Genomic DNA, 20551 nt, shown 5'->3' with positions numbered 1-20551 from the left:
CGTTCATCATACAAAAAGAAATCAAAGTTACGACATGAATGGATCGTAACTAAGAGAACTCCATTGCTGTACTGACCTGGCCACTGCTGCGTCCTTAATCTCGCCTTACCTGGAAAAAAAAATAATTACAGTCACATTATTAGGAAACATTACCATAACAGACACGAAAAATCTATCTATCTATCTATCTATCTATAGCTAGACGCCTTAATCCCGTAAGGGGTGACCACAAACAAATCGCCTCCATGTCACCCCGTCCCCTGTCATTTTGATGCCCTCCCCCCCAACTTAACACCCCCCCTCTTTCATATACTTCTCTACTCCATCCCTCCTTCTCATCCTTGGTCTCTCCCCCACCTTCCACCTCACTCACATACTCTCCTAGTTCGTCTCTCACTCTCCATCCCCCCAACTTACACCCCCTCTCTCATATACCTCTCTACTCCATCCCTCCTTCTCATCCTTGGTCTTTCCTCTCCCTCTCCCCCCCTCCACTCACACATATACACTCACCTAGTTAGTCTCTCATATTCCACCCTCTCCACAGGGCCAAGCGAAAAATACGAAAAATATAAGAAAAAATAGTTATAATAATCTTGGCTGTATTACTGAGAAACAAAAATATTATACCTTTCACTACATCGCCACTTTTCTTAAGTTTTGGGCCCGTATAATGACAGGCCGACATGAAGGCGATTTGTTTGTGGCCACCCATTGAAGGGATTAAGACGTCTGGCAATAGAAAGATAGATAATTAAACCTAAATCACAAGGTGGAGTGCAATACCCCAAATTTTTACGGTCATTTAAAGAACGACTGTGATTATTAGGTATGTTTAGCCTGCATCCCATCATACAGAATGCAGTTAGCAGCCATAGAGGGAGGCCAAATACTTATCATCATTGTCCTGCACTTCAAAAAAATCGTCAAAATTTTGGAGTCCGCATCCCACTTCTCGATTTCACATTTAAGTATACGACTCTTACTCTTGCAGTGTCCATCTTGCAGTGCTCATCATGCAGTGTTCGTCTTGTGGTGTTCGTCTTGCAGTGTTCATCCTGCAGTGTTCGTCTTGCAGTCACCTTGCAGTGTTCGTCTTGTGGTGTTCGTCTTACAGTGTTCGTCTTGCAGTGTTCATCCTGCAGTGTTCATCTTGCAGTTCATTTCATTCAGCATATCAGTAACTTTAAACTAGAAGGCTTGACATGTGGGCCTCTAATCTCACTAACATCTTATCTCTCTTCTGTGTAGGAGTCGCGTGTAGATGAAGCCGATACACCCACACATAAGAAATTACTCTGGGCGGGCATTTTTTTTCTATAGCTTTCTATCTCTTATTTCTATGCATCTCACATGTTTCTCTCTCTCTCCTCTGTGTAGGTGTCGTGTGTAAGTTTAAGCCAGTACAACTACACAACTCTGGGTCTGGTACTTCTTTTTTTCTATATCTTTCTATGTCGCTTCCTGTTCTGCCTGTTTTCTATGCCTCTCACATTTTTCTCTCTCTTCTCTGTGTAGGTGTCGTGTTTTTTCCTTTCTATATCTTTATGTCGCTTCCTATTGTACCTCGTTTCTATGCCTCTCACATTTCTCTCTCTCTCCCCTGTGTAGGTGTCGTCTGTGAGTTCAAACCGGTACTCCTACACCACTCTAGGAGGCTGGGGACACAAGGCCATGAACGTGCCTGTTTGGGGACACCCGCCCAGGATACACAAGAACCGAAGAATACCCAAGATTACCGAAGGAAGCAGGAACAAAATACACGCGGGGGTGAGTACATTATTATTATTTATTATTATTATTTATTATTATTATTTATTTTTATTATTATTATTATATATTATTATTATTATTTATTATTATTATTTAGCTTTCGTTGTGCTTAAGATTGTATATGTTATTTGTTTACTCTTGCTGCTTCTGAACACCATACTAAAACTGGAGTGGATGATGATGGAGAGAGAGAGAGAGAGAGAGAGAGAGAGAGAGACTGAATAGCAATGTTTAATAATAATACGGCAACTGTATGACGCACCACGCTAGATTAATGTTTTATTATTATTATTATTATTGTTGTTGTTGTTACTATTATTATTATTATTATTATTATTATTATTATTATTTTTCATTATTATTACTACTACTACTACTACTACGAGGTGATAAATGAGAAAAGACGACCTTATAACATCGCCAAGTCATCAGAAAAAAGAATTATTGAGTCCTGGAGCTTACTAGGGGCTCTATCCTGCTTAATTAGTATCCATTTTTTCCTAATCACTCTAATTAGCAAGCTCATTCACCGGTTATAACGTTTTCTTTATCCTTTACGATTTTTTTTTTTTCCTTTATCGTTTATGAAGGCTCTCGCGGCTCTTCACGCTGCTCAATCTCTGGCAGCCTTCGAATTCAGTCCCTTATGGCCTATACATAATGCTCCACTTCCCCTCCACCAGGAAATTTCTCGTTTATCCATCCCTACTCCCGCCTCCTCACCCACGCCCATACCAGCAGACTGAGCCGTACCCGCAGCACGACAGACGTTTCTAGTGTAGCGCTATTTCCAGACGATATATCCAGACTTTTTCCAGACGTTATTTCCAGACGCTATTTCCAAAAATTTCCAGACCCTGTTTCAAGACGCTATTTCCAGACCCTATTTCAAGACGCTATTTCCAGACTCTATTTCCAAACGATTTCCAGACCCAATTTCCAGACGCTGTTTCCAGACCCTATTTCCAGACGACCCTATCAGTACAAGAATCCTATTATTTAAGAGGCCTATTAACTCCTACATTTCTATGCACAATTTCTTAACACCATTCAAGAAGTGAATTAACAGATCAAGAAAGAATTTAACAGGAAAAAGGAGTAAACTAGTTGAGAATAATATTAACAATTTCGTTTTTCGCGCCATTTTTATATTCGCGTCCGTCACAGCTTTGCGCTAAACTTTTCCACTACACTTCTTTCCTCCCCACCATCTCCAGTTGCCCCGGGTGTCATATGCAACCCCCATCCCCCCACCCCACACCCCTCCCCTCCACCCTCTCCCACTCTCTTACCTCCCACCCCTGCCCTCGTCCTCAAATCACCACAAACCCGGCCCCACATAACCTCTCCCCACCACCCCATCCCAACTTCTCACTATCACCCCAACTTACCACTGCACCTACTACCTCCCCCTATCTCCACCTCCCCCTCCCTCCTTCAATCTCCCACCAAAACCTCTCATCCCTCCACCAACCCCTCCAACCCACACCTCCACCTCCCTCCCTCAATCCCAACCAACACCTCTCATCCCTCCCCCTTCCACTCTCCCCCAACCCCTCCTATCTCCACCTCCAACTCCCTCGCAATTCACCACCAACTCCCCTTACTTCTTCCCCCTTCCACTCTCCACCAACCCCTCTACCCCCACCTCCACCCCCCCAATACCCCTCACCCCTTCCCCTTCCAACCTCCCCCAACCCTCCCTCCCTCCCACAATCTTCCACCAACACCCCTCACTCCTTCCCTTCCACTCCCCCCTCAATCCACCACCTCCACATGCTCCTTCCCCCCACCCCTACCCCACCCCAGGGCAGCCTAGGGGGGGGGTTCAGGGGCAGGATCAAAAACTTCATTCGGGTATAAAGTTGAGGCGAAGTCTTATATTTCCCATGGGGGGGGTGGGGGGAGAAGTACAATCTTGCCCAAGGCCCGTTCTGGCTTTATGCACCCACTAGGAATGGAAGGAAGGAAGGAGGGAAGATGGGATGGATGGATGGATGGAAACGAAGAAAGAAGGAAGGAGGAAGGAAGGAAGGAAGGAAGGACGGAGGGAGGGAGGGAAAGAAGGAAGGATATATATATGGATGGATGGATGGAAAGAGAAGGAAGGACGGAAGGAAGGAGGGAGGGATGGATGGATGGATGGAAGGAAGGAAGGAAGGAAGGATGGATGGAAGGAAGATAAAAAGGAAGGAAGGTGGGAAGGATAGATGGATAGAAAGAGAAGGAAGGACGGAAGGAAGGAAGGAAGGATGGATGGATGGATGGATGGAAGGAAGGAAGGAAATAAGAAAAGAAGGAAGGAAGGAAGGAAAGATGAAAGTGAGGTTGCAAAGGTCGAAGAATGATGGTGGTGTTTGAGGACATGACAGAGAGCGGTGACGATTAGAGACAGAGAGAGAGAGAGAGAGAGAGAGAGGTGGGGGGACGAGTGGGAAGAGAAGAAATTGTAGAAAAGTAGAAGAACGGTAGGAAGGAGGGAGCGAGGGAGGGTTGGATAAGAGAAGGATGGAAGGGATGATAAGGAAAGGAATGGGAAAGAAGGAAGGAAGGGAGGATGAGGGCAGGGAGGATGTGGGATGAGGGAGGGAGGGGGAAATTGAAGGGTGAGTGTTGTCCAGTGTATGCATCTCTTGACGGTGTACAGTCGCCGTCAAAATTCATGTCACCTCTACTAATTTTCACCCCATGTACATTCAAAACCAGTGAGGTAAACCCGCAACACTGGCGACACTAGTGGCCAAATAAACCCATCAGTGTCGGTTGCTACGGACGCACCTCACTGATTTGCAAAGACGATCGAGATAAAACCCGTAGATGCGACAGGATTTTTGATGTCAACTGTACACAAATTTGCCAGGGAGTGCATCAGTAAGAAATAAACTTGTACTCTCTATTTTACTTTCAGTCATCTGTTCCATAACTCAGAAAAAAAAAATGTAATAAGTATTCTGTGTAACGTTCTTTATTATCTGTGTACCTAAGGCTTTATTAATGTAGGAAAAAACATTGCCAGTTATCAGAGTCGCATATTATCTAAAAGTATGTATGGCGACGTTGATTCCTAGTTCACTGGTTTATCATACAGGTTTTCATGTGCGTTTAATGTCTGTGACTGTGGTAAAAAAAAAAGTATCGTTTCCCTGAAGGATGAATAAACTTTACTAACAATTTAACACTAATAATAATGTTAATAATAATAATAATAATAATAATAATAATGATAATAATAATAATAATAATACTTTAATAACAACAAAATACTACTATTACATCTAATGATAAAATAATAATAATAATAATAATAATAATAATAATAATAATAAGACCACTCAAACAGCGCATACCAGACAACTTAGATCACCACCAAACTCTGATCAACCCTTCCTTGGTCCATGATCCACCTATCCACAAAATTCCATTAAAATCTATCACTAACTTTTTGAGATACGGTACCTCGAGAACAAACAAACAGACAGACAAACAGCGGTGAATATAATAACCTCCTTCAATTTCGGTGGCGGAGGTAATAATTGCATCATCCCTGGAGGAGCTGACTCAACATGAATAAAAAACTCTGATATATATATACTGATCTATTCTGCCCCTCAGTAAAGGAAGAGGGAGGGAAGGAAGGAAGGATGGAAAGAAGGAAGGAAGGAAGGAAAGAGGGAGGGATGCAGATGAAGGAGAAATCATCACTAAAGGAGGAAGGAAGAAGGAAGGAAGGAAGGGAGGGAGGGAGGGAGGGAAGGAAGGAGGGAAGGAAGGAAGGAGGGAAGGAAGGAAGGAAGGAAAGAAGGAAGGAGGGATGCAGATGAAGGAGAAATCATGAAGGTCCAAGAATTATGTGTGTGTGTGTTTGAGGACGTCATAGAGAGTGGTGATGATTAAAGAGAGAGAGAGAGAGAGAGAGAGAGAGAGAGAGAGAGAGAGAGAGAGAGAGAGAGAGAGAGAGAGAGAGAGAGAGGAGTCAAGATGCTGCAATAACCAGAAGTTCAGCTTAAAATGAAAAAGTTATAAATAAAAATGATGACTTGGAGGCAAAAAAACAGATAAAATGTAAAACAGGAATGTCAATGAATGTCGTGTAAAAGCATGAATGGCGAATGAATAACTATTTGGTGTATTTCACTGGGTACTATGCTGGTCTCCTCTATAATGAATGAATTGACTTGTACTTTCACTCCTTCATGTATACAACGGGTGAACTCTGGAACTGTTCTTCACTGCTGGTCAACTCTGGAACTGTTTTTCACTGCTGGTCAACTCTGGAACTGTTTTTCACTGCTGGTCAACTCTGGAACTGTTTTTCACTGCTGGTCAACTCTGGAACTGTTTTTCACTGCTGGTCAACTCTGGAACTGTTTTTCACTGCTGGTCAACTCTGGAACTGTTTTTCACTGCTGGTCAACTCTGGAACTGTTTTTCACTGCTGGTCAACTCTGGAACTGTTTTTCACTGCTGGTCAACTCTGGAACTGTTTTTCACTGCTGGTCAACTCTGGAACTGTTTTTCACTGCTGGTCAGCTCTGGAACTGTTTTTCACTTCTGGTCTACTCGAATTGTTTTTCACTTCTGTCTACTCTGGAACTGTTTTTCATTGCTGGTCAACTCTGGAACTGTTTTTCACTGCCTCTGACCTTTACTGTTTTAAACGCAGTGTCAAAATATCTCTGAGTGAACCGATCTGGATTTTGACTTTTTAACTTTCTTCTTAAGGGACAAGTTGTATATGTTTTCAGCCTTGGGTTCTTTCTTTTACATGAACACACAATAATTTACCTTCACATTCTCTTATTTCAAAATCCTACCCACCCCCATTTACAAACAGGAAATAACGTTTGCATGAAAACGAGGGATGAAGAGCAATATTCGGAAAAAAACAAAACTCTCGATATTCTGACTCACGCAACTCCATTTCACAAAAACACACTTTCTTTGTGTTTTTCCTCTCCTAGTTCCAGATCCTACTCACCCCTATTTACTAGCAGGAAAAACAGTTTGGAGGAATATAGGAGAGAATAGCAAAATACGAAGAAAAAAAAATAACGTACAGTATTCTAAATCACGCCTGCATACTTCACAAACACAATTTCTTTTTTCTTTTTCTGCTCTCTGTTCTGTCCATCCCCATTTGCTAGTAGGAAATGGGGTTTGGATGAGGATGTGATGATGAAAAAAACTGTGCATGAAGAAATAACACTCTGGCTATCCTGACACACGCCTTTCCATTTCACGGAACACACTTACGGGTCGGGAGCGTTGCCTAAAAGCATATCGAGGCAAAAATCGCTTCTGTGGAATCATTTATTCTTTCGTTGTCCCCGGGAAAAGTGAAGCCGTCTCTCTCTCTCTCTCTCTCTCTGTCACGTCGCACCCCCTACCCTTTCTCTCTCTCTTCCTACACTTCGTTTGCTCTTTTATATTCTTCCATCCCTCTTACTTCAATTTTTTTTCTCTCTTTCTCTCTTTCTCTCCCTCTCTCACTTTCACCTTTAATAGCCTCGTTGACGTCTTCTGTGCGTTTATTCTTACCCCTAACACATGATTTTAACCAGTTTAGTCTGTTTTTTTTTTTTTTTTCCCATAACGATCCATTCTTTTTCAGCTCACTAGATGGCCAGGTGTAGTCAGACTAAGGGTAAATTTGACTAGTAACCAAGGAGACTCATTCCTACCTTGTAATTAGGGCCCCTCGAATTTTATGCGCCCACGACATAGTATAGCTGTGAAATTAGACCAGTTCCCTCGCGTGAAAAAAATTATAATAGAGCAAAAGGGCAATAAAGGAGCTCTAAGGTAATAAAGGAGAACTCTACCTTTACTAAATCCATTATACATTTATTGGTTATAGAGGGCTGGCTTTCATCTGACGGAAGGGGGTCACAGTTTTAATACTAAGTCGCGGTTGTGTGATTAAGCGTGAGAGAGAGAGAGAGAGAGAGAGAGAGAGAGAGAGAGAGAGAGAGAGAGAGAGAGAGAGAGAGAGAGAGAGAGTCTGACGAAAGGGGGTCACATAATCTTGAAAACTTAAGTCGCGGTTGTGTATGTGTGTGTGTGTGTGTGTGTGTGTGTGTGTGTGTGTGTGTGTGTGTGTGTGTGTGTGAGAGAGAGAGAGAGAGAGAGAGAGAGAGAGAGAGAGAGAGAGAGAGAGAGAGAGAGAGAGAGAGAAACTCATTATATCGCGTATCATATTTACTAAACTTGTCCTAAAACTGACAACTCTCCATCTTGAATTCTTAGCTGTTGCAAGATATTAATACTAGCTTATGCTAGTCACGAAGAGGTGCTGTGGAAATGATGTAGAGGCATAGAATTGTCTTTGTCCACCACTGGGCTAGGTAAAGTAAAATGTAAAAGGAAATAAATCTGAGCCAAGTCAAGGTGACGGAATTACAGATATATCCTTAATAAAATTGTCAATGGATACAAAAAATAATTAAATAAATATATAAATAGCAATAGATAACGTCCTCGGGCTGAAAGGGTTAACCAAGAGCTCAATTTTTTTTTTTTTATGCCAGAAAGAAGGAACCAAAGGCCAGGAGTCCGCAAACCGTTCCCTCCAAGAAAAAACAAAAACAATACAAATGAGCGCCAAATTCAAGATCCGTTCATTTCGAGATGTGATCTGATACAGCTTCGATATGGTGTTAAGTAACTTTTGAGGGCGACTGTACCTGACTGGGATTTATTTCTGACAGGGAGTTAAAAGACTGGGCATCCCTGGGGACGTGGGGTGCAGGGTGCGCTGGGTTGGGGAGGGGAGGGGGGAGTGAGGGGGGGGAGTGAGGGAGGGAGGAGTGAGGGACGAGGAAGTGATGGGGAGACCTGAAGACAAGAGGTCAGGGGGGAGAGTGAAGTAGGGTTTGGGGAGGGGAGGGAAGTGGGAAGAAATGGGAGAGGGGACAGGAGGGAGGGGGTGAGTGGGAGGTGATGGATGGTGGGTCTAGGCAGGGCAATTGGATGAAGTATTATTTTTCATTTTTCATCTTACTCTTTCTGCCGCCACATAATTCTCTCCAATTCACACAGGCTCCCTAGTAGTGACGGGGTTGAGCAAGACTACAGGTATAACTAACCCTTCTAGTTACACAAATTTCACCTAGACTGGATCAAACCATCTAGGGAAAAATATCAAAAATAAGTCGCCGCGTGGAAAGGGTCAAGAGTCGGTATTCTGGTGCATCCTGTCTGGTTCGCGTCTCAGTTAATAAAGAATATATCTGAGGCTGGCACGACAACGTGACCAGTGTTTCCTTAGCACAAACTTCCTAGCGACTTATCCCTTATACCCCGTACTCCCTGTGCTGGAGAGGGGCGCCTTCTCGCGGTGACACTGATATAGTTGGGCGACTCTGCTGCCTGGTTATGCAAACGTCCCTCAACTCCTTCCCCATCCTTTGAAACAGGGATGGTGGACTGAAGATGGAGAGTAACTTCAGCCTGCAGTCAACTGGGTTCACATTTACATGGACCTGGGGTTACGACTACCACAACTACTACAACTACTACTAATACTAAGACTACTACCACTACTACTACAACTACTATCCTTTTCTCCCATCACTCTGCTCACACCCTCCCTCCACACACACACACACACACACACACACACACACACACACACACACACACACACACACACACACACAAATTTATCTCTCTCTCTCTCTCTCCTTCCATTAACCACTGATCCTCTTACCACCTCCACTCCCAAACTCCTCCATTCTCCCGCCTCTTAAAAAAAATCTTCACTTTTTTGTTTTCATTTTTAACCGCGTATTTCCCAACAAGATGAATTACAGACGTGCATATTTGGCCAAGATCTCGGTCATTTAATTCGACTTAGTAAAAAAAAGAAGTTGAGATTCGTAAGTAAAAATTATATACGTAAAATAAATAGATAGTAAATTGCTTGCCCCTGATATAATAAAAAAAATAATGTTGGGTAAATCAGGATGGTAGAGAGCTTATTTTAAAAAGGTGTGTGATGGAGATGAGAGTTGACAGAATTAAAAAAAATATATAAGTCAAACAGGACACCAATTTGCTTCTCCCTGGTATAATAATGACGCAGGATGAGTCAATTAGGATGGTACATAGTATATAAAAAAATAATAACTTGGGATAGAATTTAGACTCATGGAGGAATTCACAGTTTGATAAATTACACATAAAACTGTCTGTCCTTGATGTGATGTTGAGGAAGGTCAGGTTAATTAAGATGGTACAGAGTTTATATTTTAAAAAATACGAGATAAAATTCAGAATCTTGGAAAATATAAAGGTTACTTGCGACACTAAACTGTATATCATGGTTGTACAAGTTTGGGTGGAGTAGGATGAGTAGAAAAAAAAAAAATTGCAGCATCACTCCACTGCAAGAAAGACTGACAGCAACAGCAAATAAAACCATGGTCAGCCCTAACACGATTTCCGTAAGCCGTTTTCTATAATGCTTTCAATCAGAGCCACTTCCGTCTTCTCCTCATCCCTGAAGAAAGGCTGCGTCTTACTCCCAGCAAGTTGTGGAGTGGGGATAAAATTATAAATATAAGAAACTAAACCGTTTGATACTGGTTTAATAATGGGCAATGACGATGGTATAGCAAAGAAAAAGTTAGAAGTACTGAGAATCCCTCTGCATTTCATGCGTTGAAAGAAATGAGGAAAAGAACATATTGAAAGAAAGTAGCTTGTATGTCCCATTTCAGTAAACATATATACTTCATTATGTTATTCATGAAAGTAAAATCCTTTGGTATTAAAATACAGTTTTTAGTCCATCTGCATTACCAGACTAACTAAACCATATGAACTGATACTCCTTATACTGGCTAGGAAAGTGTAAGAGTGAGGTAGACAGGACGAGATGAAGCCCGAGAATGAGGAACTAGGAACTGGTGGTGTTAGAGTATGTAGGGTGTGGAGGGTGGTTGGAAGGAGAGGGAGACCCAGAACGAGGTGTAGAGATAAAGCACCAGAGTATGTAGTTGTGGGAAAAAGTCGTTACTCAGTAGGGACAAGAGACGCCTGGAGGTCCTTCATCGAGACCACCCCTCACAGGAAGCGGCGTCAAGCAACAGATAGATTCAGACAAATAGATAAAACCCCGAAGAAAAGTTATACAACGTCTCCCCCGACCTTTTCATTCATTTCAGTGAAGGACAAAGGAACGATGAAAGACAGTCCAACAAGCACTTAATATTTTACTTGTTTTTGTGAGGGGAGACATGCATGAGAGAGAGAGAGAGAGAGAGAGAGAGAGAGAGAGAGAGAGAGAGAGAGAGAGAGAGAGAGAGAGAGAGAGAGAGAGAGAGAGAAATGTGACTTGGTTGAGAATTCTAGTGCAGTCTGTTTGGGGGGTTGGGGGACTAAGGGGCTGTGAATGGAGTTGACCCGGCCAGTAAGAAGCTTCTGCTTATCCAGATGAATACCACGACTTAGTTCTTATCTATATCAGACAATCACAAGACGATTTTACTCGGCTTAGGGAGATATCTTGCCGCCACCACTGTTAAGATGCTGTGGGGCCAATCTTTACATGATGATGGCGTCTGGCTATAGATAGATAGATAGATAGATACATAGACAGATAGATAAACAGATAGACAATGATAGGGCAGGTGGCAGTGGACGTTGAGATGAGAGGTCTATTTGAAGCAGGATGTGTGTAGGAGGCGGTGACAATGCACAATACTGCAAACTGTCACTCCCTGTCCACTCACACCATAACAACATTATAGTTTATCCTTTACTGACACATTCTATTATATCCTCGCTGGATTCACTGTGTCACTGTTGCAATTCTTTGTGACAAGCCCAAATGTGAGGCATTGATCAAGGGTTCACCTCGTTAGTGTACGCAGCGTATTAAACAGGTATGGTATAAAACATCTGCACACTGGCACACAGGGAATGACCCGGACGCAATGTACACTGACGAGATAACAACACAGAACTAATCAATAAGGCAAGGTATTGATTCGGATCCTAAATTTGTTATCAGTTCACATCTTTAAACGTTTTGTCCGAACTATAAAACAAGTGACTGACACTGAGGGAATAAGAGAGCAAATTCACAGAAAATCAATGCACTTAGAACTTCAAACGTGACCTCTAACCTTAACCATTTAGCCGGAGACACAAAAATTTTACGGGCGCTCTTTACTTGAGAGGAGCATGTGGAGTGACATGGAGGGACAGGTTGACGAATGAAGAAGTGAAGGAACGTTGTGGGGTGGATGTGGATGTGGTTGAAAAGATTAGGAGAAATACACTGAGGTGGTTTGGACACGTCGAGAGAATGGAGAATGAAAGACTGACTAAGAGGGTGTATGTAGGTGAGGTGGAGGGAGGGAGAGGGAGGGGTAGACCGAGGATGAGGTGGAGGGATGGAGTTGAAAGGTATATGAGGGAGGGGGGGGGGTGAGTTGGGGGGAGGGGAGTCAAATGGTGGGTGACAGAGTGACTTGGAGGCGTTTTGTCTGCGGCCACCCTTTGCGGGATTAGGGCGTCGGGCTATAGATAGATAGATAGATCTTTGCGGTGCGTGCGTGGCTCTACCCAGCAGTGACGGGCACTTACAGAGTCGTGGTATACAGCTCTGGATTCCTGTCTACCCCACCCTTGACATAACGCAAGTCACAACCAGAGTCCACACCCAACGAAGGTCTGTCATTGAAAGTCGGAAGCTTTGTTTGATCTATACGAGTGTCACTGTGAACTGGACGTACTAGATAGGAGAGAGAGGTTAGAGATTGAACCCTTTACTTCCTCTATCATTTCAGGCTACCTAGAACCCATTTTAAGAAAGTCTGGTTCAGGGGAGACCAAAACATTAGTGAAAATAAAGAAACCAAGCTCTAACCTGTCTCCATCTCACCCACCATTTCCACGTGGATCATCTAATTGTGAACCGCTCTAGTGTTACCCATCAATGCTTCCAATTACCACCTTAACGCAGGACTACAGGTGGTTGACATCACGACTTCCCTTTGACTATGACTAAAACTAGAGGGTGATCAGAAACTGTGGCATGCTGATGTGCAGTCACGGTCCCTATTTCCACCCACCCAACCGAAAAAGAGAGAGAGAGAGAGAGAGAGAGAGAGAGAGAGAGAGAGAGAGAGAGAGAGAGAGAGAGAGTGGAGGACAGGGCTGGAGAAAGGCCAGGAGGACAGATATTGGCAATTTCTCTCTCTCTCTCTCTCTCACACACACACACACACACACACACACACACACACACAAACACAGACACACACACAAACTGAGCCTCCCCAATCCATTCCCCCGCCCTTCCGTCAACCCTGTCTCCCACCCCCCTTTCGCCGTGGGGGTGGGGGAGGGAGGAGGCGAAAAAGAAAAAAAAAAAAATAGGCATCATGACAATACTCCCTGCAAACCACATCACAAACACAATGGCCTCTGAGTCACGCATAAAACCCATTCGCCTCCGTAACATCTTTTTTCCTTACTCTCTTTAACGCCAGCTTTTGTTTATTAAGTTAGGAAAAAGTACTGGGTCAATTGAAAGTGACTGGATCCCTTGTTGATGGAATTCGACACCCCAGCATGAAGAGTTGAATTCTTTATATACCCCTTGAATCTAATGACGTGTTTTCTTGCTCTACAGTACCTTCAGACGATTTCATTCAGTTTAGTAAAGAATTATCACCGGGGGGGTTTATTTGTAGGCTTAATTACCCCCTTCACTACGACACATCCCTAATCATCTTAATAAAATCGTCTTCAGGGGGGGAGGATGATGTAAGATAATTTGTAAACGGATTGAAGGATTAAATTTGGGGAATGGGAAAGGTGGAGGGATAAAAAATACATGACACACATACATAAACTTACATACATAGACATACATACATACATAAACTTACATACATAGATACATGAACTTAATACATTTACATACCGTACATACATACATACTGGTACGTACATAATCATACATGCATACACACATACGTAAATACATTACATAAATCCATAAATACAAACATACTTTCATACATCTATATACACATACATACACACATGCATACATACATATACATACATTCATAAAAAATATACATAAATACACACATACAGACAGACGGATGGACAGAGAGAGACATGATACAGAGGCAAGTGCCAAGTAGGAGGTGGGCGAGGGTGAATTATCCGATTATCAGCCTTCTTTTCTTTTTTTTTTTAATCAAGTTACACAAAAGAAGCTTAGCGAGGGGAAGTTCAGGCGCTGTTTTAAATTGGATCCACGGGGGTCATGGGATTAACTCAGTGTCTATTATTTCATCCACCTTAACAATAGCAATAGCCAAGCAGGATAATTTTCAGTCAGAGAGAGAGAGAGAGAGAGAGAGAGAGAGAGAGAGAGAATTTCACATAACATCAAAACCCCACGGTCCTCGACCATAACATTTCACATAACATCAAAACTCTACGGTCCTCGCACATAACATTTCACATCACCAAAACTCTACGGTTCCACCCCATAACATTTCACATAAAAAACCTACGGTCCTCGCCCATAACATTTCGCATACTCAATATTTCATACGGATTCTCCCCCCCCCTCCTCTCTCTCTCTCTCTCTCTCTCTCTCTCTCTTGTAAAGGCTGAGACGAGTATGGGTCATTAATATCTTCTTGTCGCTGACACGCGATTTTATGAGGTTTTGAGGTGATTTTTCGAACCTGAAATGTTACTAACCACGGCAACTTCAGCCTGCAGTCCACCGGGTTCACGCATGGATGAACCTGCAGAACAAAAAAAAAAAACTGCTGCTACTACTACTACTACTATTACAACTACTACTACTACTACTACTACTACTACCACCACCAAAAAAAAAAAAAAAAAAACTGCTGCTACTACTACTACTACTATTACAACTACTACTACTACTACTACTACTACCACCACCACCACCACCACCATTACTACTACTACTACTACTACTACCACCACCACTACTACTACTCGTTCAGATGGAGGGCGGCTTGAGTTAATTCTTCTCATTACGGACGATTTAATTCAACTCAAGAAGACGCCTAGTTCTTAAGGGGATTACAGGGACTTAACTAAATCCTTCCACAAAAGGAAAAAAATCATCTAAGCCAAATACACTTATCGTGAATAATAAAAATAAAATGAAATAAAAAGTGAAATGGAGAGTAAGTCACTGGTGGTTAAATACGTGAGTCTGATGGGTTGGGCTGGGGAGGGGTAGAGAGTGGAGAGGGGGAGAGGTAGAGGGGTGAAGATAGGGAGAGAAGGAGGGGTGAAGATGGGGAGAGGATGAGGGGTGATGATGGGGAGAGGAAGAGGGGTGAAGATGGGGAGAGGACGAGGGGTGAAGATGGGGAGAGGAAGAGGGGTGAAGATGGGAGAGGAGGAGGGATGAAGATGGGAGAGGAGGAAGGGTGAAGATGAGGAGAGGAGGAGGGTTGAAGAGGGGTGAGGAGGATGGGTGAAGACGTACAGAGGAGGAAGGGTGATTATGTAGAGAGAAGGAGGGGTGAAGAAGGGGAGAGGGGGAGAGGTGATGATGGGGAGAGGGGGAAGGGTGAAGAAGGGGAGAGGAGGAGGAGGAGGAGGGGTGAAGGAAGGGGAGGAAGAGGAGAGCAAAGGATGGAGAATGGGTGAATGAAAGGGAGTGAAAGGAAAGGAAGAGGAGGAGGAGGGAAGATAAAGGGAGGGTCGAGAGGGGAGAGGAAAGGAAAGGAAGGGATAAAGAAGGGGGTGTAGGAAAGGGAGAGGAGGGGGAGGGGAGGAAAGGAGGGGGTGGAGAGGGGAGAGGAGAGGAAGGGGTGATGAAGAGGGGAGTTGTTTGTATAGCAGTCTGTCCAATTTATATATATGTTACACTGATACGCCTCATCAATATTGCATAGTGTGTGTGTGTGTGTGTGTGTGTGTGTGTGTGTGTGTGTGTGTGTGTGTGTGTGTGTGTGTGTGTGTGTGTGTGTGTGTGTGTGTGTGTGTGTGTGTGTGTGTGTGTGTGTGTGTGTGAGAGAGAGAGAGAGAGAGAGAGAGAGAGGTGAACTGGAGGGCTGACTTCATTACTTAAAGTGGTTCTTAGACTATTAATGAATATATCTGGGTAAACACACCTACTTCAATATTTGTGTGGATTCGTGGAGGAGGAGGAGGAGGAGGAGGAGGAGGTAAGATGTGAAAGAGAAGAAAATCGGAGAAGATGAAGGAGGAGGATAGAGCAAGGAGGAAGAAAGTGCTGAGAGAGAGAGAGTGAGAGAGAGAGAGAGAGAGAGAAAACTGGGAAAGATGTAAGAGTAACAGCGTACGGGGGACTGGTAGGTACAGCGGTTTTTCCTCGCTCCATGCTTCCTACAAGACGATTTTCCTCAGCGTAGGGGAACACATCAGCACTAGGACGCTTTTTAATCAGTACTAAGACGGTTTCCGATGCTCTCTACCACCAGACGATTTCTTTCAGTTTAAGGGGTAGCTCACCTGAAGGGCTAAAGTAATTCAACAAGGCATCAAATTCTTCCTTTACTCTCCCAGATGATATTTTTATTATATTTTTAGCATATACACCAAATTTTTATTATATTCTTATTATTTACAACGATTTTTATTATATTCTTACCATCTACACCAGATTTTTATTTATTTTTTTTTTATGCGAGGAAGAAGGAACCAAAGGCCATGAGCCCGCAGTAACAGTTCCCTCCAAGAGAAAAACAAAATACAATAGAGAGCCAAATTCAAGATCCGATCATTTCGAGATGCCTGGACACACTACGTTTGAAAGACTGGAGATCATAGGCAGCAGGAAATACAGACAGAGGGAGACAGTTCCAGAGCTGACCTGTTGCTTAAATGAAAGACTGGGAGTAACGGTTAACTCTTGCATTAGAGAGGTGGACAGAAAAGGGATGAGAGTTTGCTGCCAGACGGGTGCTACGTGCCCGTCGTAGAGGTGGAGGAATGCAAGCAGACAGTTCAGAAGAGCAGTGACCATTAAAGTAGCGATAGAAAAGAGATAAAGATGCAACAGTGCGGCGAAGAGACAGAGGTTGAAGGGAGTCAGTAAGAGGAGGAGAGTTAATGAGACGAAAAGCCTTTGACTCCACCCTATTGAGAAGAGCTGTATGTGGGGAGCCTCCCCACACATGAGAGTTGTACTCCACACAGGGGCAGATAAAACCCCTGTATAGAGTCAACAATTGTGCAGGGGGTAAAGAAAGAGCGGAGTCGGCTTAGCACACCCAATCTCTTGCAAGCAGATTTTACCAGAGATGTAATATGATCTTTCCAAGATAAGTCCCGAGTAAATGAAACCCCAAGCATGTTCAAGGATGATGCAGGATTAAGCTGAATATTATTAAACATTAGTGGGTATACCTGTGGAAGATTTTGTCGGGTTGATAGGTGTAAGAACTGAGTCTTAGATGCATTAAAAACAACCATATTATTATTACCCCAGTCAGAGATACGAGCCAAGTCAGACATTAGGTGTGCCACAGCCTCATCCCTTGTTTGTTGAAGTAACTGTTGAGATGGGCGTTGCGGGAACCGAATGGAAAGGTGAAGGGTGGAGTCATCAGCGTATGAGTGGATAGGGTTAGATGTACAGCTTAGAAGATCATTGATGAATAAAAGGAAGAGAGTTGGTGATAGGACAGAGCCCTGAGGAACACCACTGTTGATAGATCTAGGAGAAGAACGATGGCCGTCTACAACAGCGGATTTTTATTATATTTTTACCATCTACACCCGATTTTTGTTATATTTTTACCATCTACACCCGCAGTGAAGCTGGATATTTCTTTCTTTAAGCTTAACAAAATCGTCTTGAGATAGAGATAAGAAAAAAGACCATCTGCCTTGACTCCTTCACTCCGGGTCTCTCTCTCTCTCTCTCTCTCTCTCTCTCTCTCTCTCTCCCCATTCTTTTATTCTGCTTTTTATTGAACGTGCAAATAGACTATATTTAATATTCACATTTCAATCCGTCTCTCGAAAGCTGAATAAAATCGTCTGGAGATACCTAGAATACACACACACACACACACACACACACACACATACACACACTCCCTTCTACCTGTCTCATCATTCCCAGCTACCTCTACACACACACACACACACACACACACACCACTCTCATCCCTCCCTCACTCAATCATCATTCCCAGATACCTCTACACACACACACACACACACACACACACACACACACACACACACACACACACACACACACACACACACACACCACTCTCATCCCTCCCTCACTCAATCATCATTCCCAGATACCTCTACACACACACACACACACACACACACACACACACACACACACACACCACTCTCATCCCTCCCTCACTCAATCATCATTCCCAGCTACCTTTACACACACACACACACACACACACACACACACACACACACACACACACACACACACACACCACTCTCATCCCTCCCTCACTCGATCATCATTCCCAGCTACCTTTACACACACACACACACACACACACACCACTCTCATCCCTCCCTCACTCAATCATCATTCCCAGCTACCTTTGCACACACACACACACACACGCCACTCTCATCCCTCCTACGAGTCCCATCAATCCCAGCTACACACACACACACACACACACACACCCACACACACACACACACCTGCAATAACTACGGGGTTTAATACAAGTGTAGCGAAGAGCAGACGAGTGTAGCGGACGGTGAAATTGGGTTATGTGTAAAGTGAGTTAGGGCGCTTTATTTATGTGCCAGAAATTAAGGCTGACCCAGGGAAATGTCTCGCTAAAACGTGGGCCTCATATAACGAAGGGGATATTACGCTACCCCAACCACTGCATGTATTTTGGCTGCATATTTTTGACTTGTTTGGTGTGGTTCTCTGTCTGTTTCTCTGTCTGTCTCTGTTTCTCTCTGTCTGTCTGTCTCTCTCTTGCCTTCACTTCTTTCTTCATTCTCCCTACTGCCTCTCGCTTTTCATTCTCTTGTTTTCATTCCTCCCACCTTACCATCCTCTCTTTCTCTCTCTCTCTCTCTCCCCTCCTGCCTGTCGCCTTTCATTCTCCCTTTCGTCCTTCCTTCCCTTGTTTTTCCTCTGTCGTCCTTTCTCCTATTTCCTCTTCTTTCTGTTTTTATTTTTTTCCTCCCTCTTTCCTCTCCCTTCTATCTCCTTCACTAATCCCTCTTTTTCCCCTTCCTCTCTTTTTCATTTTTTTTCATTTTCTCTCTCATCCTGCTCTTTCTGTTTTTCCTTCTCTTCTCTTCTCCTCCCTTCTCCTCTCTACTCGCCCTCCTTCCTCTCTTTCTCTCCTTCCTCTGACTTTCCTCTCATGTTTCCTTCATCCTTCTTTTTCTCGTTTTCTTTCCTCCCTTCCCCCTTTCACCTTTCCTCACTTCCTTCTCTCCTTCCTCTTCCTTCCTCTTATGTCCTTTCTTCTCTACCCTCTCTCCTTCCTCTTCTTTCCCTTCTTCATCTTCCTTCCTCTGCTCCTGCTCCTTCCCTTCTCTCTCTCTCTCATTTCTCTTCCACCCTCTTGCTTCTTCCCTTCCCTCTCTCCTTCCTCTTGCTTCTTCCCTTCCCCCTCCCCTTCCTCTTCCTTCTTCCCTTCCCTCTCCCCTTCTTCTTGCTTCTTCCCTTCCCCCTCCCCTTCCTCTTGCTTCTTCCCTTCCCTCTCCCCTTCTTCTTGCTTCTTCCCTTCCCTCTCCCCTTCCTCTTCCTTTTCCTTCCCTCCTCTCATCCCTCTTCCACCAGCTTATCTCTAACTTAATTATTCTTCACCAATCTCAACTTTCTTTACCCCTTACAAGATCTCCAACTCGGTTAAATCTCTCTCTCTCTCTCTCTCTCTCTCTCCAGCGTCTACACAATTTCCTGTTTCCAATGCACATTTTCATAATTCATAATGTCTCCTTTATTTCGTTCACTGATTGCAAAGTTAATTATAAGTGAATGTTGATTTATCGCAGATTAACAGTTCAACAGGATGCTAGTCACGAAGAAGTGCTATGAGAAGGATGTAGAGCCGATGGATGCTAGTCACGAAGAAGTGTTATGATGTGGATGTAGAGCGGTAGGATGCTAGTCACGAAGTAGTGTTAGAGAAGGATTTAGTGCTGTAGGATGCTAGTCACGAAGAAAATTCTCTCTCTCTCTCTCTCTCTCTCTCTCTCGAAGAAGAAGAAGAAGAAGAAGAAGAAGAAAAAGAAGAAAATCTCTCTCTCTCTCTCTCTCCTGATTAGTTGGTACGATCAGATCACTTACGCTCAACTTACGAAGAATCCCTAATTACGAAAGGAATAAATGAGTCTGACCCCACCAGTTCAGTCTCTCCTCAGCTGAATCTATCTATCTATCTATCTATTTATCTATCTACTCGTCTACTTGTGAGTTTTTGAAAATATAAGGGTGGAGGGGGGGAGGGTGACATGATGGCTGGGGTGGGGAGCATTTGCAATATATAAAAAAGAAAAGAAAAAAAGAAAGAAGGAAAGAAAATGGAGACTGGATAGAAAATGGAAAATTGTACCTCCACTTCACTTCCCCTCTCCCTCCCTCCACTTTCAGATTCTCTTTATTTTTCCCCTTCCTCTCTCTCTCTCTCTCTCTCTCTCTCTCATAAGGGGTGGCCGTTTGTCCTTGAGTTAGTTGTTTTACGGGGAGGGGCACTAATCCTTCGCCAACCCACTTGCTGACACGTAGAGATCACGTATGGGTTGGTTATATGGTTACCAC

General features: G+C 43.4%; 2 protein-coding genes across 2 annotated transcripts in view; one reads left to right on the top strand and one right to left on the bottom strand.

Annotated features, from left to right (window-relative positions):
* Plod (procollagen lysyl hydroxylase) overlaps positions 1-20551 on the bottom strand; it is a 403871-nt gene that overhangs the window by 120203 nt on the left and 263117 nt on the right. The window lies entirely within an intron of this gene.
* LOC145416416 (immunoglobulin domain-containing protein oig-4-like) overlaps positions 1-20551 on the top strand; it is an 89567-nt gene that overhangs the window by 22171 nt on the left and 46845 nt on the right. Inside the window, exon 2 of the mRNA XM_080285363.1 lies at positions 1612-1770. Within this exon, the coding sequence (XP_080141489.1) occupies positions 1612-1770 (159 nt within the window). The remainder of the gene's footprint in view (positions 1-1611; positions 1771-20551) is intronic.

Source organism: Coenobita brevimanus, chromosome 106 (genome assembly GCF_032717465.1).
Source record: "Coenobita brevimanus isolate Jiangsu-jjx chromosome 106, ASM3271746v2, whole genome shotgun sequence".
In the NCBI taxonomy this organism is placed as follows: domain Eukaryota; kingdom Metazoa; phylum Arthropoda; class Malacostraca; order Decapoda; family Coenobitidae; genus Coenobita; species Coenobita brevimanus.
This window is presented reverse-complemented; position numbering and strand designations above follow the sequence as displayed.